The sequence below is a fragment of the Boleophthalmus pectinirostris genome, unplaced genomic scaffold (genome assembly GCF_026225935.1).
Source record: "Boleophthalmus pectinirostris isolate CB_2022bp ecotype Guang Dong unplaced genomic scaffold, ASM2622593v1 HiC_scaffold_22, whole genome shotgun sequence".
Lineage (NCBI taxonomy): Eukaryota > Metazoa > Chordata > Actinopteri > Gobiiformes > Gobiidae > Boleophthalmus > Boleophthalmus pectinirostris.
Window position 1 is genome coordinate 20,136,017 of NW_026571190.1, and position 21,123 is coordinate 20,157,139.

Genomic DNA, 21,123 nt, shown 5'->3' on the forward strand with positions numbered 1-21,123 from the left:
CCTGGAAGCGGTGGAAGTCAGCAGGTTTGAAGTCATTGGGTGAGCAGCCGCACCAGTCCACGATGTGTTTGTACTGGCATTTACAGCCCAGTTTACGGTTCCAGTTTGTGATGCGCAGGTTGTTGTCCACCATGCTCTCACAGTACGCGCTATTCTCCAGCACAGTGTGGAAAAATGACTGTGACAGAGAAAAACACACAAAAGACAGTAAAAAGCTGAAGTGAGAAGCAGAGAAATCAGAAAATTGTAAAGCCTTTTATAGGTTTTGCCCACCATCCAATTCACAAGAGGAAATAGAGTAGCGGCACAGAAAGGCTCATGATAAACATCCCATTCGCCCAATTCAATTCTCATCCAATCCTTGTATTTGGCTGAAAAGGAGGGATTTACACCATGCTTTCACTTTACAGTGTTGTCTGCCTCTTTCATTTTCAAGAGAAATAAGAGTACTATTTTGGGGGACACTCGAAAATGTGCCATGTGCAACAAAAAGTTTATTCAGCTTAACTACAACTGCAACTGTAGCCACACATCTGCAAAATTTAGGCCCATAGAAGTTTTCAGTACTTTTCATATTTGGTAACTAATTTGATTGTATTTGTACTTTATACAGGGAAATTCCAGATGTAAATACTGCCAAATTAATTTTGGGTACATAAATATATGAGGATATTTATAAATAATTGTATAAATTCATACTCATTCTTTACTCAAAATGGTTGCAACTACATGCATTTAATTTTTTATTTATTTATTATTTTTACTTGCATGATACAATGTACCTCCACTGAAAAATCTATAAAAATATGTCTTATTATAAATGTGCTTCTTTCACTATATATTGACATGAATGACAGTATACTGTAGAGCAGTGTACCTCGGCCGGCAGCAGGGTATAGGCATAGAAGCGCTTCATGTTGGTGACCAGGTCATCGTGAGACTTGATGACATATTCTACAAACATACGATTGAGCAGGAACCAATCAGAACCTCCGTCCACCGAGATGCCCTCTGGGATCTTCCTGTCGCCCAGTCTCCACATGTGGGTGTCACACTCATAGAACAGGCGGTCCAAGCCCTGCTTACGTATAAACCTAGAAGAAAAATACACATTCAAATACTTTCTAGAGCAAAAGGTTTAATGGGGGCCATTTCGTTTGCACATTTCTGAAATATAACTTTATCATCTAGGCTCCACAGAGGTCATAGCTTTGACTATAATGTGACACAGAACAGCAATGGGCTTATCTATCTTACATTAAGTCAATTACTGGTATTTTTATTACACAAAAATACCCTGTAAAACATGCACAACAGACTGAGAAAGACAAGGAGCAATCTCTGCTACATCTACACCCAAAAGGTCAGTAAAGGGACAAATTAATATATAATAAGAGCTTTGACACAGGATAATATAAGATCAGTTACACATGAACTTGAACATTCAAGGTTAAAGTTCATGTCTGGTATCACATTTAGATTGTGAGAAAGAGAGAGTGGTGTTTAACCCTATTTCTAATCTCATCAAATGTTAAACTGCTCATTTAACAGCATTTTTTGTGATGATGAAACTAGCATTGTTACTCTAATTCAAAAAGGCATTGTACAGTATCAAGACTCTTAATAATGCATACACAGTTTCTATGGAGACAGTCAGACAACATGCATTATAGATAACAGGAGTCAGGTGACAGGGTCAGACTGTTCCTCTGCTCACATGGGACAGAGGATGACTGACTTTGCGACTTTGAAACATAAACAAAGACAATGTCAGGTGTAAACAGTGCAGAGTATATATGCATAGTATCATTGGGGATTAGCAGAATTAATTATAGCTTATAGATAAACTAAATTAGTCCTAAGCTTCCCATCTCATTGAAAAGTATTTAAAAAGTGGCTATGTTCATGTAGGGCGTGTCATGGTGATTTGAACACAGTGTCCATAAGTAAAATGTGTATTTTCGTTAGTAAATCCATCAATAAAAGGAAGCAGAACAATGCAAAGAAATTGTCATTTGGGTTGGGTAGCAGTAAAATATATAAAATCTTATGTTCGGTTTTTATACAACAGCTAAAACTACAGCATTACATCCATAGTTTCACAGTTAAATTTCAGAGTTGCAACAAAAAGAATTACTGCTACTAATGCAGTTCAGTTTTTTAGATAAAATAATATTTATGTTACTAATGCTACAACACCCATCTTCACACTTCTAATTAAATACCTCTAAATATGTTTATACTTGTAAAATGTAAATTAGGTCTAGATTAGTAGTATCTAGTATATAAGTATGCAGTGAGCATAGCATGAGAGAAGCATTTTGACTCATTCACAGTTGGTAATGACAGAGCAGTGGGACAGTAACAGCAGTGAGGGAAGTTCTGGCTCTCACCTCTTCCTCTCACCCCATCACCAAGGTTAATTAATAACGCCACAGATGGGAGCTAATTGTATTATGATTCAGTGACCACATCGCACTGGCAGCGCTGCGCCCTGAGAGAGGAGAGCCAGGCACTCCGAAAGGCGGGTACTTTAGAGGGCAAATGAAAATGAGGTTTAGAGGAGTGTCTCACCTGGCGTTATCTCTGCCATGGGACTTGATGAAGTTCATCTCTCTGTATTTGGACAGGAAGGCCACCAGCTGGTTATTGGTCCTGAAACGGGACAAACGACTGAGTCAGACTGGGGAACATATGGTGGAGCTGAGCTGGGAGTGAAATATTGATTTTGCTGTAACATGCAGGGCAGGTGCAGTGTAGCTGCCAGAAAAAGAGATAAAACCAGCTTTGCTCCTGAACCAGCCTGGGTAACTAAGTGTGTGTAGAGAAGAGATGCTCCAATGAATTTACTCTTTAATGTCCAGTTATAATATGAAATTTATGTTTAGGAAAAGACTGAAACCATATTGAAAAAGGCACCTGGATACCAGATTATACACATACATGAGCCCAGTTTAGTCCCAATAACTGATTTGGTCCTGTTCCAGTCCTAGTTTAGTCCTCATCTAAGATTACTTCCAAAATTAGTTCTGGTTTTGTCCTAATTTTGATGTAGTCTGTGGGTAAATGTGAACACATGTGGTATTTGGTATGTTACTTACTGGTTATTCAGGTATAAGGTAGAGTTTATAAAGCATTTATTGATGCATAATAAGATAATAGTTAAGATAATCCAATAACATTCATATGGTGCTAAAAATGCTAAAAAATGGAATTTAAGGAATTTATTATGTCATAGTAGTTAGGATAAAACATGAATGTACTTTATGCACACTAACAAAGATCTCTAAATTACAACTTAGTATGCCTATTACTACTAGTTAGCCATTGATATGTAGTCCCTAAGAAAGTGTTACCCTAATTGTCTGACTCCATTGTTGCTTTTTTGTTTCATATTTAAAAGAAAAACATATAAACACATGTTTGAGCTGTTTTAAGCTATGCCATGATCAATTAAACTCCTCTTCTTGCAGCCCTTGAGCCTGTTCATGTTGTTAGTGGCGTTTAGGATAACACAAAAGATCTATGATTTTGATGAATGACTGCATGCTGGCGTTACATTGTAAGGCCGTCTACTCCTTCATACATGGGCCAGACAGGCTAAAAGCTTTGCTCTGCAGGCTGTGCCCCAGTCAATGGCTTCAACATTTCATCTGCACTGAAGGCCTTTGATGATGGCTTGGGGTGGCTGTTCTAAAAGAGCAGCGAAGCCATGGTAAAAAGGCTCACGGATCAGTGGGGGAGGGACCAGCGCATATTAATGTCATTTTCTCTTCAAGGAGCAATTTCACAGCCTAGGGGGTTTATCTTAGGAGGTCCTGAGCCACAAAGCCTAACTGATGATTTGCTCTAGACACTCTCCACTTCCTGAACGCACACATAGGCCTCGTGTGCATCTGCTACACTGCACAAACGCTCCAGGCCGCACTGACACATGCAGTCGCACTCAATGAGGAAGTTCATGCAGAGCTCCAGATTAGCCACCTGAGCGGTCACCTCCTCCACCATGTCCTCTTGGTTCAGTCAGTGTCAGACCTTAGACTTACTCACCCACTGTTCTCTGAAATAAACAAGAGAGTGTGAGTGTACTTAAAGTTGTGTTCATTTGTGGAACTTTATTCTGTAACTACAGTTTTGTGTATTTGTAGAGACTATAAATTATCACAGTAAATGAGTTTCAAGGCCTTTCAAGCCCATGTGATTACAGTTCCTCTAATGATGACCGCATTTGGACACAGCACCTTTTAAACAGGGACTGGCAAAGTGGTGAAGATTAGAGATATGAGCCTGCAGCTAGTCATTGACTCATCAGCTTAGACCTCTTAAAGGCAGCACTGGAGTCTATGAAAGGGCTTTAAAGGGAAAGGGCTAAGGCAGAAGACAGTGCAGATTAAAGCTGGGGTGGAGGGCTGCACTGGGAAACTGAGATTCCCCCTGGACACTGCCCCTGTGCTGGTGTGAGGCGCTCTCAGCCTCCCTTTGAGGGGCAGCCATGCGGCAGCACAGATATTATCAGAGAATTAGAGGGGAAATAATGCTTGTCTCCAGTCCCACTGATAACAACAGCGGTAGTCAGAGCTGAACAGGGCAGGGAGCCTCCCACATTCCTCTTGCACCAACTGCAAAGAGAGAGCTGTTGGGGCTCCACCCCAAGACTACTGGGCAGTCATATGATGTTTACATTGTACACTTTGTAGTAATGAGCCCAACAGAAATACATTGTGCTAAGGTGGTAATGATGTAGAAAAATAATAGTGTTACTGTACTGCTGTAGTTTGAAGTACCTCTTTACAGCACAAGTTCTGGGCAGACTGGTGTGGTCTGTGATAGTATAATGTAATGCTGATGTGTTTATTCTGCGGGAGGAAGTCGGAAAGATCACAAAAGTTGTCAACAGCAAAATAACAGCCTGGTTTTATTTCCCTGATTCAGGATACTCTGGATTCACTTTGACTTGGCAAAGCAAAGATAGTGCATTTGTCTACAATACTTCATACTGCACAAACATGCAGTTCCTGTAGTTGCCCTGGGGCATCTCTCGCTCCATCAGTCCCTTCTCTGCAGATGAGGCTTAAGCCTCACTGTCAGCATCTGCCTGATGCAAATGAGCAGATGAAGCAAAAAAGCAGAGGCAGAAAACACACACCAAGAACTGTAATAGTGCACTGAGGTGGAGAGACAACCCAAACACGCATCAGTGTGGAGACAGGTAGTGAACAAGCTCCGGTATTAAATATATGTAACAGACAGGTAGTGAGCAAACCGGGGTAATAAACATATGCAACAGACAGGCAGTGAGCAGCCTGCTGGGGTAATAAACACATGTAACTGACAGGTAGTGAGCAAATTGCTGGGGTAATGCATGAACACAGCATGCAGCGCTGCGCACTGATACAGAGAAGACACAGACATCTGAGAACAGAGGCTCCAGCTGTGGAGCTCCTTTTGCCCACTGGCCATTACAGGCTGTCCTATTCAACTGGTGGACATCTGGCTGTAGTGAGGAGATAACTCTCTCTTTAACAGGAGCTTTTTTAATTGGCTGCTGTGGAGCTACATCAAAAACCCAGCAGACCCTGAACTCCCGCAAGGACCATAAACCCACATAAAAAGGTACTCGTCCAAAAGGCTATTTCCATGACTTCATGTCCAGCTCACACTCTTTTAATTACCTCTTAGTGCCTTTAAAAGCCCCAGTTTGGAGCAGAGACGAGCCCGGGACGGTACAGTACACATCAGGCCGGCACAGTCGATATGTATTGACCCTCTGCAATTAAATTGTAATCAGTTCAGCGTGTAGCCCATTGAGTGCAGCTGAGGAAAGGAAACAGGGATGGGGAGGTGTGAATGAACCGTGCTGGAGAAAAGCAGAGGCTCTACTTCATTGATCTGTTTGCTTTGGAGAGACTCTTTATTTAAAGCTCACAGCTAACCACAGGGGCCCTGACCGGTCTGGATTGAATTTCCCCATATTGGCTCAGCACGCTCTGCTATTATTTTGCACACTGGACATCTGCTTTTGAGGGAAAACTGCAGGTATTTGGTACCAACACATGCCGCTTAATCATCCCTCTCCACAGACACATGCTGCTGCCCATAGTAACATTATGCCTGTGCACCTGATGGGGTAGTCGGCCGCACTGAGGTTGATGAAGAAGTCCCAGCTCCAGTCTCTCATGGCCAGCAGGTCAGCCATACTACGCAGGTACATGGTGAGGAGACTGGCCCCACCCCAAATGGTGGACATGCGCCATGGGGTCACCCTCACGTTGGGATATTGAGATGCCAGGGACAGCACTTGTCTGTGTAGGTAGTTGGAGCGCTGGAAGACAATACAGATTTATATTAACAACTGTATCTTTGAAATGTATTTACTTAGAACATAAGTTCTTTTGAGATGTTAGGCATTAGGTATTTACTGGCCATGCGTGCACACAGGGCTTACCTGGTCCACGTGTATGTAGTAATAGTGTGACGTGTGGTAAATGGCTTTGAAAAGGCGATGCAGTTGGCGAGAAGCTCGTCCATGGACCACCAGCACAAAGGCGATCCGCACTGGTTTAGATGGAACAGTCTCAGCTGAGTCCTCATCCCACTGGACATTAACATTAGCTTTACCTGTGTGAGACAGAATGTTGGAGCCATATTAGCTGTGGCAAATCTATTACAGCGCTCAAATTTAATTAATGGGAGCTCCCCCTGTAGCTCTCCTATGTGAGTACAGTGTCAGTACAGAGTACAGATTAAAAAGTGCCTTTTTTCTTTTCACCTCTTTTCTTTTTTTTTGTTGACATACTGAAATTATAAGCACATACAGAAATTAAAACGTTACCAAGTGTAAAACAAAAAGTCGAGGTCCGCCATTCTTGCAAGGGTGGAGATAATGGCTGCTCAACAGTGGAACTACATACAGTATTTAACCATCACAGGGGCTTAGAAAGACTTTTAATGAGATAAAAATGTTTTACTTTGTTCTGCTTTAATAAAACACATCGCATGACATAGCATAAGGATTTGACTTTGAACTGGTATAAGAAAATACTGAAAAAATTGAAGCTTGAAGAATAATTAAAAACACATTAAAACAGTACAAGGATCCCAGTTGCATGCCACAGGGGCTCTTCTTTTTGCCTTTCTTTGTTAAAACTCCCCAAAGATGTTTTCAATTTCATACCAATGACAACAAATAGCACAGAGCCAGCAGCCATGTGGTGCCATGGTCACAGTCTGCCCATCCTGTATCAAATTAAACTATTCTCATCCTCTCCGGAGAGACGCTGCTAACCTCAAATATCTTTCCGATGCTCATGCCGCCCTAAACCACTGAAGAAAGAGATAAACATGTCCCAAAGAAGCCCTGGGCCACCAAAGTCAAAGCATTATGGGATTGTTTGTTTTTGAATCTTTACTAATTGTAGAAATGGGCTCATGAGAGGCTTGTACACATAATGTCCCATAAAGAGATAAACGAGTGTCATTTTAAATTTTGCTCCCAGGAGGATAACCACATAGACAAAAGATAAAGGAAAACTAAAAGTGTATTTCCTCAAATCCACATCTACACTAAAAAAAAGGTGGCAATTTTTACCACTTTAACCAACTGGCTCTGTACAAAACTAAGCAGCTAATTGAGCTCATGTTGAAGCAAATGATTTGCATGTTACAACACAATTAAAGGTAATATTAAAGTAGCATCATATTTTCTGTTTGTAAAAACTGTTCCCCCTCACACCTGCCACATTTTCGATATAGGCTTGTTGAATGAAGCAGTGGTAAAAGTCCAAAGTCCTGGTTAAAATTAATGGTAGTAGTAGATACTTTAAACATTAAGAAATGGTTAATGATGCGCTTGCCCAATTTGAACTTCTGTCAGTCATTTGTTCTATGTTTTTGTGTATTTGTGTAAGCGAGAGAGAGAGAGCCCATGGGGAGATCTGCTGCAGGCTATATCAGATTGAATGGTAATTGGTGGCCAGCTAAGAAGGTTCACTGGTTTGCTTTGCACATGGATAATTGGCCAGTCGCTCCACAAAGCACTTTGAGAGAGTGCGCGATGCTAGCTAGCTGAACTAATGAGCGTTGCAGGGTGTGTGAACCTCCATTTTACTGACAGCTCAGTTCAGCATGTGTGTTTTTGTGCAGCTCGGTGTAGTATGTGAGCTATTGTTGAACCTGAGCAGAGGTTTGTACTTGAACTCATCACTCTTTATCATGGAGGTCTGAGCAATAAAGCTTTTAAATGGCCTCTATCACATCCACCATCAAACCTCTCCACATACAACTGCGCACTCCTGCTGTCTTACCTTTAACAGTGTGAAGGAGCCAAGTAAAAATACAATTTTACACATTACCAGTGCCAAGAGCGTAACTAACATCCAACTATTATGCTGATGATACCAATGAAAAATATGTATTATATTAAAATTTTTGGACAATTAAACTTATTAATGAGACACACGATTTGTATCTAACAGTCTTAGCTAAGAATATTTTAGACTATATTTATATAATATAATTATTTAAAAACTCTTCTTGCAATAAAGATTTTATCACATTCTAATGACCATATAATCTGGTTCTGGAGTTGACAAACGGAGAGTTGAAACTAATGCATATATTTCATTTAAATGTTGGTGGTGTTACTACCCAAAGAGCTGCCGAAACTCATATGCCATTCTTTATTACATGAATGGAATAAGTGCTCCCTGCATGGTCTTTGCAGTGGGTGTGAAGCATAATAGGTTGGTCTCTTTAGTAAGAGCAACAAGCAAAGAGTCTGGCCAGTAGGTTAATGCTTAATGCGCTCAGGGTCAGTGAGTGACAACATGCTACTCCTGCTACTGCCCACTCAACACATAATTAACCACGTTAGTGCATGGCATAGGAAATGGTCTAACACACAGCTTGCTTGCAAATATCAGCACTAATACAATTACTAATGTAGCCAAGGTCTCAAGGACAGGACAGCTATCAAATCAAATTGGACAATTTTGTACTAACAAGGTTACAACTCAAATTGGGAAGGGAGCGGGAGAGGGAAAAGCAAAGAGAGAGAGATAATGCATTGGCAGGCAGCAGACAGGCGCTGTAAGAAAGAAAAGTGATTTAATTTAGCTGTCGTGTTGTTACAGGCTAGCCACCAGGGAAAGCCCTTTTTCAATTTCTTTGTCTCTTCTGATCAGACTGTCAGTTTGAGTGGGGCAGAGTTGAACCATGAGATGACAAGAGCTTAGGTGCTGACAAATGATACCGCTGCTCCTGGGACCACGGGGGAATGCACAAAAGTTGCAGAGTCACTGGTGCGGCTTGAGTTATGGTGAAATAACTATGTGCTGTGGACTGACAGTATGTGTAATAGCTTCTAGTCTCCAGTGCCCATTGTCTAGTGTGTGTGGATGTGCCAGCCGCTCAAATTTGGGAAACGGATGGCATTATTGTGAGTCTTTGTAGACCGAATAAAACAGCCCATGTGTTGCTTTGAGTCCGTTTGAGTAAAGAAATCCTCTGCTATGTGGCCAGTTGGGCAAAATAAATGAAAATGGGGAGAAACTCATTTATACCAAACAAGCTCAATTCTAACCATATTTTCTCCACCAACCTCTGCAAATATACAATACGGATAAGAAGATGTTTGCTGTGTTTGAAAAGAGCTATAATTGCAGTGCATGAAGTTCAAATCTTCAATGGATAGACAAAGTTCTTTTAATCTGTTTTGCTATTGCTATAACAAAAAACTAGAATGTCTTCCTTTATCCAAGGATGAAAGAATGGCATTTAAAGTTTTGCATCAAACAATGGGAAAAATAAAGTGATGCCACAGTAAACTGAAGTTGCAACTTGACCCCTGAAAACTACTTATAACCTTTTGGAATTATCACCACCTTTAAAAGAGAGTACCATAGCAACCGACTAAAAAAACAACAGCAAAAAGGCAAATCTATGTTTTTAATTCACTACTTCTGTCTCCTCTGCTGTTTTCCAAAGCCAAATCTGAAAGCTACAGATGTAAAGCAAGATGAGTAATGTGGACTAACAAATAGGTATTTGATGTGGTCCTTTTTGCAAACTTGAGTACACAGCTTGAGAAAACTTTCCTATCTTTGTTCCACAAATTGTTAATATGGACAGAATTACAATTTAAAGGTCCTATTTTAAAGGTCCTGTATTACACAAAATGTACACATGTGAGCTTTCAGTCATGTTGTCTCCTCAAAAACATACCTGGACTTATAATTTGTTTCATTCACATATCTTTGAGTAATCCTTTATTAGTCTGTCTACATCTCCAAAGCTCAAAATGACCTGTTCCACCTTTTGATGTCACGAAGAGGTAGTTTTTAACTTAACAGCTACCTTTTACCTTTAGTAGAGATTGGCGATGGGCTGAAATTATCCAAATGATTTTAGAAAAGGTGTATGGAGTTTAACACAATGGAGCATTTTCTGTATTACTACATGACATATTAATATAATATAGCCAACCATGTTTAACATGAATGAAACAAAACAAAACTTCAAGTATGTTTTTAATGAGGAATCACCATTATAACATAGATCAGAAAATGTCATATGGACCCTTTAACACTACATGATTACAATAAAATGACACTGAAGAGCATCATTGCTATTCACCAGCTGTCTGTCAAAATTTGCACTAGGGTATATTCCACTTACCTCCAAACACTTAAGCATTTAAAATAACTGAAATCCAATAATCAATCACATTCATTATGATGCTGCACTCACCTTCGATGGGGCAGTAGCGTGTGACCTTATCTGGCATCAGCTGCCCCTCTTTGTGGCGGCAGTACACCTCTGCTATCTGCTGCCTGCACTCTTTGCTCTTGGCCCGGGACAGTGCAGAGATGGCCTCTTTACCGTTGATCTCACATTTGGGCGGCTGCTCGTAGGCGACGTCCAGTGGAGCTGCTGCCGCCTCCTGCCTCCTGTGCGGGTGAACGTGCCTGTGCTGGGTCTGCGGAGATGGGACGCTGTGGTACGTTTGGCCCACTTGTTGAGAGAAGTTGTTTATTCCCATTGAGAGATGCTGGGTGTGCCCCACAGGGAGGACCTCGTTGGATGCTCTGCTCATGCTGGGTGCACTGTCCCGCCAAGCTTGCTGCTGAGCATGGGCCCTCTCTTGGAAATGCGCCCTTTGCTGTTTAATCCCAGGAGCGCCCACTGTTTGTCTATGGGGCTGCGATCTTGCTCCAAAATTACTATTGTCTATATTTTCAAAGTCTTTGGGCACTGAGTTCTCATTGTTGCTGTCCACTTTCTCCTTCGGCCGATGCGAGTAATACCCATCCTACAGTGAAAAGGGAAGTGTAGGGGAAGAGGGGGGGAAGGGGGAACAAACAAGAAAAACAAGATCAGAACTGAGCAGGCACGGCATATCAAATGTCGGATTAACAATCAATGTGGCATGAATGCGCGGGCAGCTCTGCATCGAACCGTGAGCCATGAAATGAAGTAGCGAGGTATTGAGTTTGAGCGGTTACAAGGTGCAGGAGGTGAGGCGATGCTCGGGTCTCGCCACTTCAAGCCATCATCAGATTAGCAGCGGTTTCAATTAAATTCCGCCTCAAATGGGCCCAGCAGTCCGTAAATAGATTACCAAGAAGGGATAAAGGACAGAATGAGAGTTTATATGATGTGTGCTGGAGAAATTGCAGTGTTGAGGCTTGTCAGAGGAAAGATGTCAGCATGTGTGTTTGTGTGCAAAGTAAAAGTGTATGTTCTTTATGCTGGAATAAACTGACAGCATGAGGAAGAACACAAAGGAGAGAGGGAAGAAGAAGTAAGGAATGGGATACAAGATGCACGTTCTTGTGTTGAAAAAAACACAGTGTTGCTGTGGCGAAAATGTGCAACAGTGCATCAAATGGGAGAAGCAACTTAGAACAGGAGAGCGAACGGCATGCTGGCACTATAGGGGGGAGATAGCGCTGTTAAATCAGGGCTGTCCACAATGTGTTTCTCCATTTTACGAGACAGATGCACCGTAAGGAAAAAGGCCATGGTGTTACAAATGCAATAAAAGGTTTGTGCAGGTGAAGCAAGTGGAGCAGTGATTGTAGAACAGGGAAGCACTCAGCATGGAAATGTCTGACTGTGCAGCCCCCCAAAGCTAGGCCTGTTATCAAGCCATCACGCTGCCCTCTCTGCAGACACCTTGTACCAGCGCAATTACAAAGGCAGCGGCTGACACAACAGACAGGGAAGGGCGATATTATAGAGTAGAGACCCAAGACAAAACAAATAGAACAATACAGACATTGTTAGCAAGTCTTAAAAGTGGGTTACTCAGCTTGCAGATGTCTTCTACATTAAAGTCCCTATTGCTTGCCATGCCTGGTTTTCTTTTACTGTTTCTTTTATAATCACTGAGCCTTTCTCAAAATGTGGCACTGAAACTTCTGCAGGGTATATAAAGAGGGCAGATGGCAGATTTTGTGAAGGCGTATTACACAGAAAGATAGATACTGTAGATTTGTGTTCAGTTCTGACTTTACCCCATACATAGTTTAGGCTTTGTTTAGTCCTGGTTAGCACTTCTAGGTCTGATAGCAAAAGACAATGATTCTACCTGGACAACATCTTTTGTCATGGTTTTATCTCTATTTTTAGTAATGCGTTTAAGATTCCTATAGTCTTTCAAACTTTGGAAACCCATGATTTACAGCAATTATACAGGCAAATACATTCGTTTTTTGTTTTGTTTTGTTTTTTTAAGATGGTATTCAGCGTAAACGGTTTCAGCATTACATAGCATTGTTGTGAAAGTGTACCCAAACTTCCTCTCTCCCACTCTCGTGTCTCCTGCCAGTTTAGACAGAGCATGTTGTGTGAATGGCAGAACGTGCTAATCCGGCGTGTAACAGCTGCTTATACCAGTGATCACCTAAAAAGAAATCCCTGCGCGCAGACTTTCAAAGGGAATGCTTTAGCAGTCTAATCTGTGCGCTGCTCATCAGTGTTCACAGAGGTAACATGAGTCAGGGTGAGTGCATATGTGGCAGAAATCAGTTTGCCATTCACTCACATTTGTTTAATACTTTGAGGGATATTAAATGAGACAGACTTTTCATGGAAGAATCCCACTCAGTACTGTGTGGAATGTGGAAGTACTAAGGATTTAATTGGAAAAATGCCCATGTGAGCGATGCTGCAACACAATATTCCCTGAATCACCTAAGCAGAACAAATCCACCTTGATTAAAATGGATACCATATACCTGTAAGTCAAGCATAAGGCTACAAGTAATTACACATTACAAACTACCTCAAACAGGCAAATCCAATGTAACATGTTAATCTGCAACAAATAATCTATAGAATATGTTACAGACAATTAAATGTACACTTTAAGGTTACGGTTTTGGTGGGGGTGGGGTGTCACCTGCTTGTTTCCTTGGAGATGTTATTGCTTTGCCAGCAGTGTTTCAATTCAATTACAGGCATTCTAATTCTCAAAAAATACCTTGAACATGCTTTCTACTACGACCATCTCCACAGATCTAATCTGCAATTTAGCCCGGTGGTGTCACATATATAGAGGTTAAAGCCACACAGTGAAACACTCCAGACGAAGCAATATTTCCACGGAGACAAGCAGAAACGTTACGTGCACATTAATCTATTTAACATATCTTGAGTTAGTTAATAAACCTTAAGTTAAAAATAAGACCTATACAAAACATAATAAAAATCCTTCTGTTATTAAAAGAAGGCCAAACCGTGTCTAATATCTAAGCTGTCCTTTTGACTTCAACTCAAGAAGTGGAATAATTATATTTTTCAAGGGGTGCAAATCTTCAGAGGAATACTGCTGATCCAAATAAATTATCACCGATATGAATCAGTCGCAGTCAGCCCCTTGAGCTTATGAAGTGGAAATTACTAATATTCATTGTTTGCTCAGGAATGATCTCTTTTGGATAAACAGATTTTACACTGTAACTGACACAACGTGCTATACCACGAATAGTACATTACCTCCCATTTCCCCTGTAGTCTCTCCCTATGAGCACCTGAGTTAGTATTAAGGCTGCAACTCAGAATTATTAAGTCAGAGATATTTTTAAAACACATTATTTCGTTTGTGATGAAAAATATATTTTTTCATGTGTTTTAAAGGTCCTATATTGCACAAATGAGATTTTTAAGACACGTGAAAACATTGGTTACCTCCTCAAAACCATACCTGAAGTTGTGTTTTGTTTCATTCACATGTTTGAGTAATCCTTTATTAGTCTGTCTTCATCTTCAAAGCTCAAAATGCTCTGTTCCATCTAGTGATATCATAAAGTGATCATTTTCAAGCTACCAGCTCTTTTTACCTTTAGTTCAGTAAAGAAAGCAATTCCAGGGTTGAAATTATCCAAATGATTCTAGTGAAGGTGTAAAGAGTTTAAAACCACAGGGAAGCACTTCCTGTATTTCCACATGACATCACAAGGTATAACAGAATGTTTTCTGTTTGAGAACTCAGCCTAAATATGCAGGGTGAATGAATGTGTGAATGAAACAAAACACAACTCTGGCTATCCTTTTGATGCGGAAACAACATTATAACATAGATCAGAAAATAGCGGAATATGGGACTTTTAAAGTCCAGTTAACATTGACCAAAATATGATTACAATTATTTTAATACTGGACCAGTCACTATTATTTTGATAGTTGCAGCCCTAGTGAGAATATACCTTTATACTGGGTTTGCTCTGTGCAGGAGTGAATCAGAGAATTAATAGTACCAGTGGTTGTGGGAGATAGGGCATGGAACTAGGGGATGCTATTGATTGTTACCGTGGATGTGTTTTCCTGGGGGAGTCTGAGAGAAAAGAAAGGGTGGGGGGGTAGGACAGCTTGGCGTATCTCTGCCGCTGCTGACGAGAGAGGAAAAGGCACTGGTAAATAAATGCTCATATCATCCATCAGTGAAAGGTACATTTAGGGAGAAGCCTGGAGGGAGTTAGCCCCCTTTCCCTCTCCTCTGGGAATGGTTTGGTCCATTCCTCAAACACAAAGGTGCTCCCTTATTTCCTGTACGCAGGGGGGAATATTTCCCCTGTCTCTCTCTCTCTCTCTCTTTCTCTCTGTGTTTGCTTCCTTACTCCCTTTTCCCTCAGTGTGGCGCCGAAAAGCACATATCTCTCTCTCAGCACTTGCCCCTTCCTCCCTCTCCTGTTGCCCATATCATCCCTGACTCGAGGAAATAGGAAAGGACTGCTTCAGCGGACCCACCCCCTAATGCCATCACTTACTGTTGCGCTCCCCTGGTAGATGCCGTATCAGTTTCACCTGGTCCCCCTCAGCGTGTTCCCTCTAAAACACATCAGTCCCGAGGGGCCAGCTGCAGATAAGGGGCTGTGTGTGGCAGCAAGTACTTACTACTCAGGAATATCTACACTTTGATTTGGCATTTTTTTAATTAAACCCAAACTCGATTCTGGTCATATATATAGAATGACTTTAACAAAACAATAGAGACTGATCTGTAAAGCTGGTAATGTGAACGACTGTGAGCTGAAGACATTTGTCACAGTGAGGGACAGGAGGACACAGGACAAACTGCTCTCCATCATGGACACTCCTGCTCACCCACTGCACCAGACTATAGCAGGACAGATGAGCTCATTCTCCAACAGGCTACTACAGCTCCGCTAAACCACTGAGAGATACAGGACTACATTCAGACCATACTCCACTGTACTACTCACCCTTTTGTAACAGATAGCCAATCACTTCTAATGCCAATCACTATTTCATCTTTGCACTGTTATATAGATGAGATATATTTTGCATTACTATATTTCTATGTTTTATTTTTACTTGCACATATGCATTTACTTAATTATGCCTTATTTGACACCAGTCTCTTGCAATTTCTGCTACTCACTTTGAATTTATTATTGCAATTTATGCTTTTGTGCTTTATTATTATATTTATTTTAATGTGTGAGCTACTGTGTCCAAATAATTTCCCTTGTGGATCAGTTTTGTCTAAATCTAATTAAGTATGTTGTTTTGTTTTGGTACTGTGCAACAGCAGTAATGGCATGATTGCTTTTAGAACTTGTTTTGAGTAATTCATATACTGTATATACTTTCCATTACACATCAATCTTCCATTCAAACTGCCCAACATGCACTGGAAAGTGGAATAAATGACAAACCTTCCATTGAAAAAAATCCACACCAATAAAGATGGATTACATATTTTCAAAGAAGTTATATCAATAAACAACTTCGTATTTATATTGTGCTGTTAATTTGTGGTGGAATAGGCATCATTTGTCTTCTTTAGCCTGCATTATTTTTCAATTCAATTCAAGCACTTTATTTATTTTACACTAGCAAGAAATTTCCACTGCCAACAGTTTGCATATTTGTCCATAACAACTCCCAAATTGGTTTTCAAATAGCCCCCTTTATTTGTTATCGTCAGTGCGTCACTACAGCTGCTGAACCATACCAAGATTGCCTTAACATCCAGTAGAGTGAGCACTGGACAGTGGGTGCTGAGTCACCTGGCCTCAGCCTGTGGACATGTGGTTAATGAGCTCAGATTAACCAAGTGTACTGAACTCTCTCACTCAGAGCACGGTGACATCTGCTTGGACACAGAGAAGGACAGAGCACGACAACTCCACAGAACAAGCCAAGGTGGGGATCAACTCAATGTAAAGAGATACTGTACATTTACTGTCCCAAAATAAAAAGTACATTATAAGCATGTCTTTTTTTAAATTTTTTTTATTTTTTTAGCATAGTTAGAGGTATATTTTACTATTATTAGTCATAGCTTTGTGTGCGACATATTGCCTAAGAAAGTTCCTACCAGTATTGTGACAATACATATTTTCTGATTCTGACATCCAAAAATGCAATGCAAACTTACTAATTATTCTGTTCACTTTTAATAGTGTGAGCAAAGGACAGACAAAGACAAGCTAAGGTGGTAGAGTAGTTTGTATGCTCCTGATTCTGATCAAGGAGGTTGCAGGTTCAGTTCTTTAGTCAATCACTCATTCACTAACATCAGCCATTGCCTACTGAATGTGGTATTACACTCCATTAACTAACATTTGTTGAGGCGTACCCCAGCTGAGGCCTGGGACAGACTCCAGCCACCTGCTACTTCTAAAAAAAAAAAAAGATACAATACATTTTGTTTGTTCTAAATGCACCCCAAAGATTCATAAAAATCATAAAACAAAATATTTCCCTGTTTCCCCAAAAATGTTCCTGTTTATTTTCTTTGTCTTGATTCAGACAAAATCCCTTCAATCTTCCCTCTTCCTGTGGCTAACTCCACAGGAATGCCTCTCAGTCACATGTAGTAATGTAACAGTGTACGTGTTTTCAGGCACAAATAGCTGATTAGTGGTGCTTCTGAATGAACAGTCCTGGTTTGGTATGCACACAAGCCTCTTGTTGAGGGCCATGCCACAGGACGTCCCAGTTAGCGCTCTGAAAGGCACTGGTCTGTATGTGACTGAGTGAGAGCTGCTTAGACGCATATAGGGGACACATCCACAGCCCAAATGAGTCTGCCGTTTGAGTTCAGTAAAGGGGGAATTTGAGCAGCCTGTTTTCCACATAAAGCATCATCTCACTGGTTTAAAGGATTTACATTTTAATAAAATCCACACATGAAAACAAATGTATTCTGGGCAGTGAGACAAAAAACCCAGACTTCTGTATTTATGATTATTAGAAAAAAAACAAAAAAAACAAGAAAGAAACGGTTCCTTTTTGAGCAAAGTTACAAACTTACAAAACTACATACATACAAAACTGTGTTATTGTTTGTCTCTCCTCCATTACATGACTGTTGTGTTAGGGTTGTCAAATGTAACAAAAATGTGATACTAATCAATACTAAAACTACATACTCATTTGAACAAGTATCAATTAGACAGTTCCTGAATAGTTTTAAAATGATCTTGATCTTTATCTGACCATGGTAACAAAACAGGTAGACAGAAATTATTATTTTTTATATTGAAAAAAGAGTATTTTTTATTAGTGGTATCAAAATCAATATAGTATAGAATATAGAGCCTATTCTTTAGTATTAAAATCCAAACCCTAATGACTGTCTAATTCTAATTTTAATAATTCTAATTTTATACTGTAAAGGTAAAACTGGACACTCGGCCAGATGCCATTATCAACAAATACTTTCAGTTAAATGGTTGTAAGAATTGTAACAAAGCCAATTTGCAGTTCAAAAGCTGACAGTAACTCATAAAAACCTATACATAGATGAGGTTAGGAAGGCCACTACACTTAGAGGAGGCATATTTGTATCTGAAGTTTTCATCTATTTCAGGATTAAAACTCAATGTGGATTATAATGGAGTAATTCTTGTTCAGATGTGCTTGCTTTTACTGGAAAATGGAAGGCCATAAGTACAGTAAGTGAGGGGGTATCACGTTTATTCCCTGTGGGGACTTTAGCCTAAATTGGATTAAGGAGAAAACAGAGTTGAGAAACAGCCTTGAATAACCCTCTCAGATTTAGTGCGGACCAACACTGTACGAGAACTGAAATCCCTGAGGTCTGCTGTGTGGTAGACTGGAGCTGTGCTCTGTTCTTACATGTGTGTGGATTAATTACCATACACTCATTCACCAACAAAATTGGGATTTCTACTCTGTGGACACATGGGAAGTTATGAAAAAATATATTTACATCATAAGCTTTGCTGAGAGATTACAGAAGTACAGCAGAAATGAGCAAGTCATGCCAAGGCATCTCATCTTCAAATGGAAGCATATATTCTGCCTTGGTGCTAGTTAAAGGGCCCATATTAGGCTATTTTCTGATATATATTATAATATAATAATATAATGTTGTTTCCTCATCAAAAACATACTTGGTTTGTTTGTTGTTTTGTTTAATTCACAGGTTTGACAAACAAAGCCTGCACAGACTCTCAGACAGAAAACACCTGTTTCATCTTGTGGTGTCATGTCATAATATAGGATATGCTCCCCTTTGTTTTACACAGCCCTTCACCTTCACTAAAATTATTTGGATGATTTCCGCCCTGCAATTGCCAAACTCTACTGAACAAAAGGTAAAAGGTAGCTGATGTTAACGTTAAAACTACTACTTGATGACATCGCAAGGTGGAACAGAGCATTTTGAGTTTTGGAAACGTAGACAGACAAGTAATAAATAGTTACTCAAACATGTGTGAGTGAAACAAAACACAATGCCAGATATGTTTTTAAAGAGGTAAAAGCATTATAACATAGCTTAAAGCTCATAAAAGTAAAACAAAAATAGCAATATAGGACCTTTGAAGAGGTGCAAAGAGTTATCAAGTGTTGCCAATTCAGATAGTCCTCTTGACTAACCCAATCATCAGCCTCAACTCCACATCCTGCTCCAAGTCCAGTGTCTCCCATTGGATACTTATGGGGACTGTATATACACTCACACTATAGCCACCTCTTATTTTAACATCTCACACTCTGTATGGGGCCCACCAGACTATTCCTACACCATATCTCACCAGGGCACAAAACCTGCCACTCCCCACCTCCCCCTCACCTCCCTGTGCAGCCATGAAATGACACCCCTATTTAATCAATTGTGAATCATGAAATTTTGCACAAGAGACCCCTTTTCTTTGCACTTGACAGTGATTGAACTGCACAGCCATGCAATTCCATTCACCACGGCCATGAAAAGAAAAAAAAAAAAAAAGCTTTGGGGGAGGGGGAGAGTTGAAGGAGATTTCCCCCTGACATCATGGGCTGCTGCTGAATGGGGGAGCTACACAGGGACCCTACTATGTGTTAGGGCCAGCTGATCTATAAGAGACTTAGAGCAACACAAACTTTTTACAGGGGCCCTCACAAGACTAGGGCTAGGAATAATAACAGGAACAGAATGAGTGTGTGTGGTGGGGGGTTGCACAAGCAGTGGTCCAAACAGAAACACCTCCTGATGAGAAAAGCCTATACGCCTTCTCTCTTTTGAGTACACAGTTTTGTTTTGTTTTTTTAAAGGTGCACTATGCAACTTTTTCGGTGTTCAACTCTTAGTTGTCTCTATGGAAACATTATACATTATTTTTTTTAAAACTTAAGGATTTGATATGCTTCCAGACAGCAAAAATAATGTACAAGGCAGAAAGGAAGGAACTACCAAAAAATATTCAGAAACTTTTCAGGGAAAAGGAGACAACTTATAATTTAAGGGGAATTCATCTTTTTAAAATGGTCAGGGTTCGTACAAAAAGAAAAAGTTTCTGTATTTCAGTTTGTTGGGTCAAAATCTGGAACTCTATGAGTGATGACCTCAAAAGAATGATCAAATATGAAAATGTTTAAATATAAATATAAAGAAATAGTTATAGCTAGGTATGCTCAAGAAATAATTTAATTTTATTATTATCTGAATGTAAACGCTATATTTATTTTTGTATCGGGAGTAATGTGAAGCACTACATGAGTCTGGCAGAAGCACATTATTTGCTTTTGTGGGATTGTAAAAGGGGGTGGGGGCATTGCTTCTCCCCACTCCTTTTCGGAACAAATTATTATTTTTTTCTCTTTTCTTTTATTTCTATTTGTGGATATTATAGTTGTGATGAGCAGTGTAAAATAATAGCCTTTAGGTATCTGTTGATTATTGCATATGCAATCTATCATTTACTGTATGATAATGCAATTTATTATTTATGGAAACATCCGAAATAAACTTTTCATCATTTCATTTCAAAAATTATTGCTCTGCCTTGAATGTTACAGTACAATAATAAACAATACAGCAATAAACATAAAGGTCAGTCTTTCTCTCACTTTGGTACATGTACCACTGGTGGTACATGAGCTCTGTCAGGTGGTCCTTGGACAGCTCTTCAGTATGTGGGTTTGCCTCATTTAGAGTTCATTTAATCCACATTTCTGTCCTCCTTTGGATCATTTCTTGTTTAGAAGTACAGTGCAAATTCCACTTTTAGACCTGGTTTAACCCTAGATTAGACCTGGAAAAGTCTTATTATAGATCTGATTTAAATCTGGTAGTTCTTGGAAAGCCAAATATTTTCATTGGTGGTACTTGAAACTTAAATGAGAGCCACTTATTAGCTCTAG

General features: G+C 40.0%; 1 protein-coding gene across 1 annotated transcript in view; it reads right to left on the minus strand.

Annotated features, from left to right (window-relative positions):
• The window catches only part of xylt1 (xylosyltransferase I), a 70,991-nt gene that overhangs the window by 17,796 nt on the left and 32,072 nt on the right, over positions 1 to 21,123 (minus strand). The window contains exons 2-7 of the mRNA XM_020941922.2: positions 10,747 to 11,308; positions 6,446 to 6,618; positions 6,120 to 6,322; positions 2,575 to 2,655; positions 878 to 1,094; positions 2 to 178 (exon numbers count right to left, since the gene is read on the minus strand). Coding sequence (XP_020797581.1) covers positions 2 to 178; positions 878 to 1,094; positions 2,575 to 2,655; positions 6,120 to 6,322; positions 6,446 to 6,618; positions 10,747 to 11,308 — 1,413 coding nt within the window. The remainder of the gene's footprint in view (position 1; positions 179 to 877; positions 1,095 to 2,574; positions 2,656 to 6,119; positions 6,323 to 6,445; positions 6,619 to 10,746; positions 11,309 to 21,123) is intronic.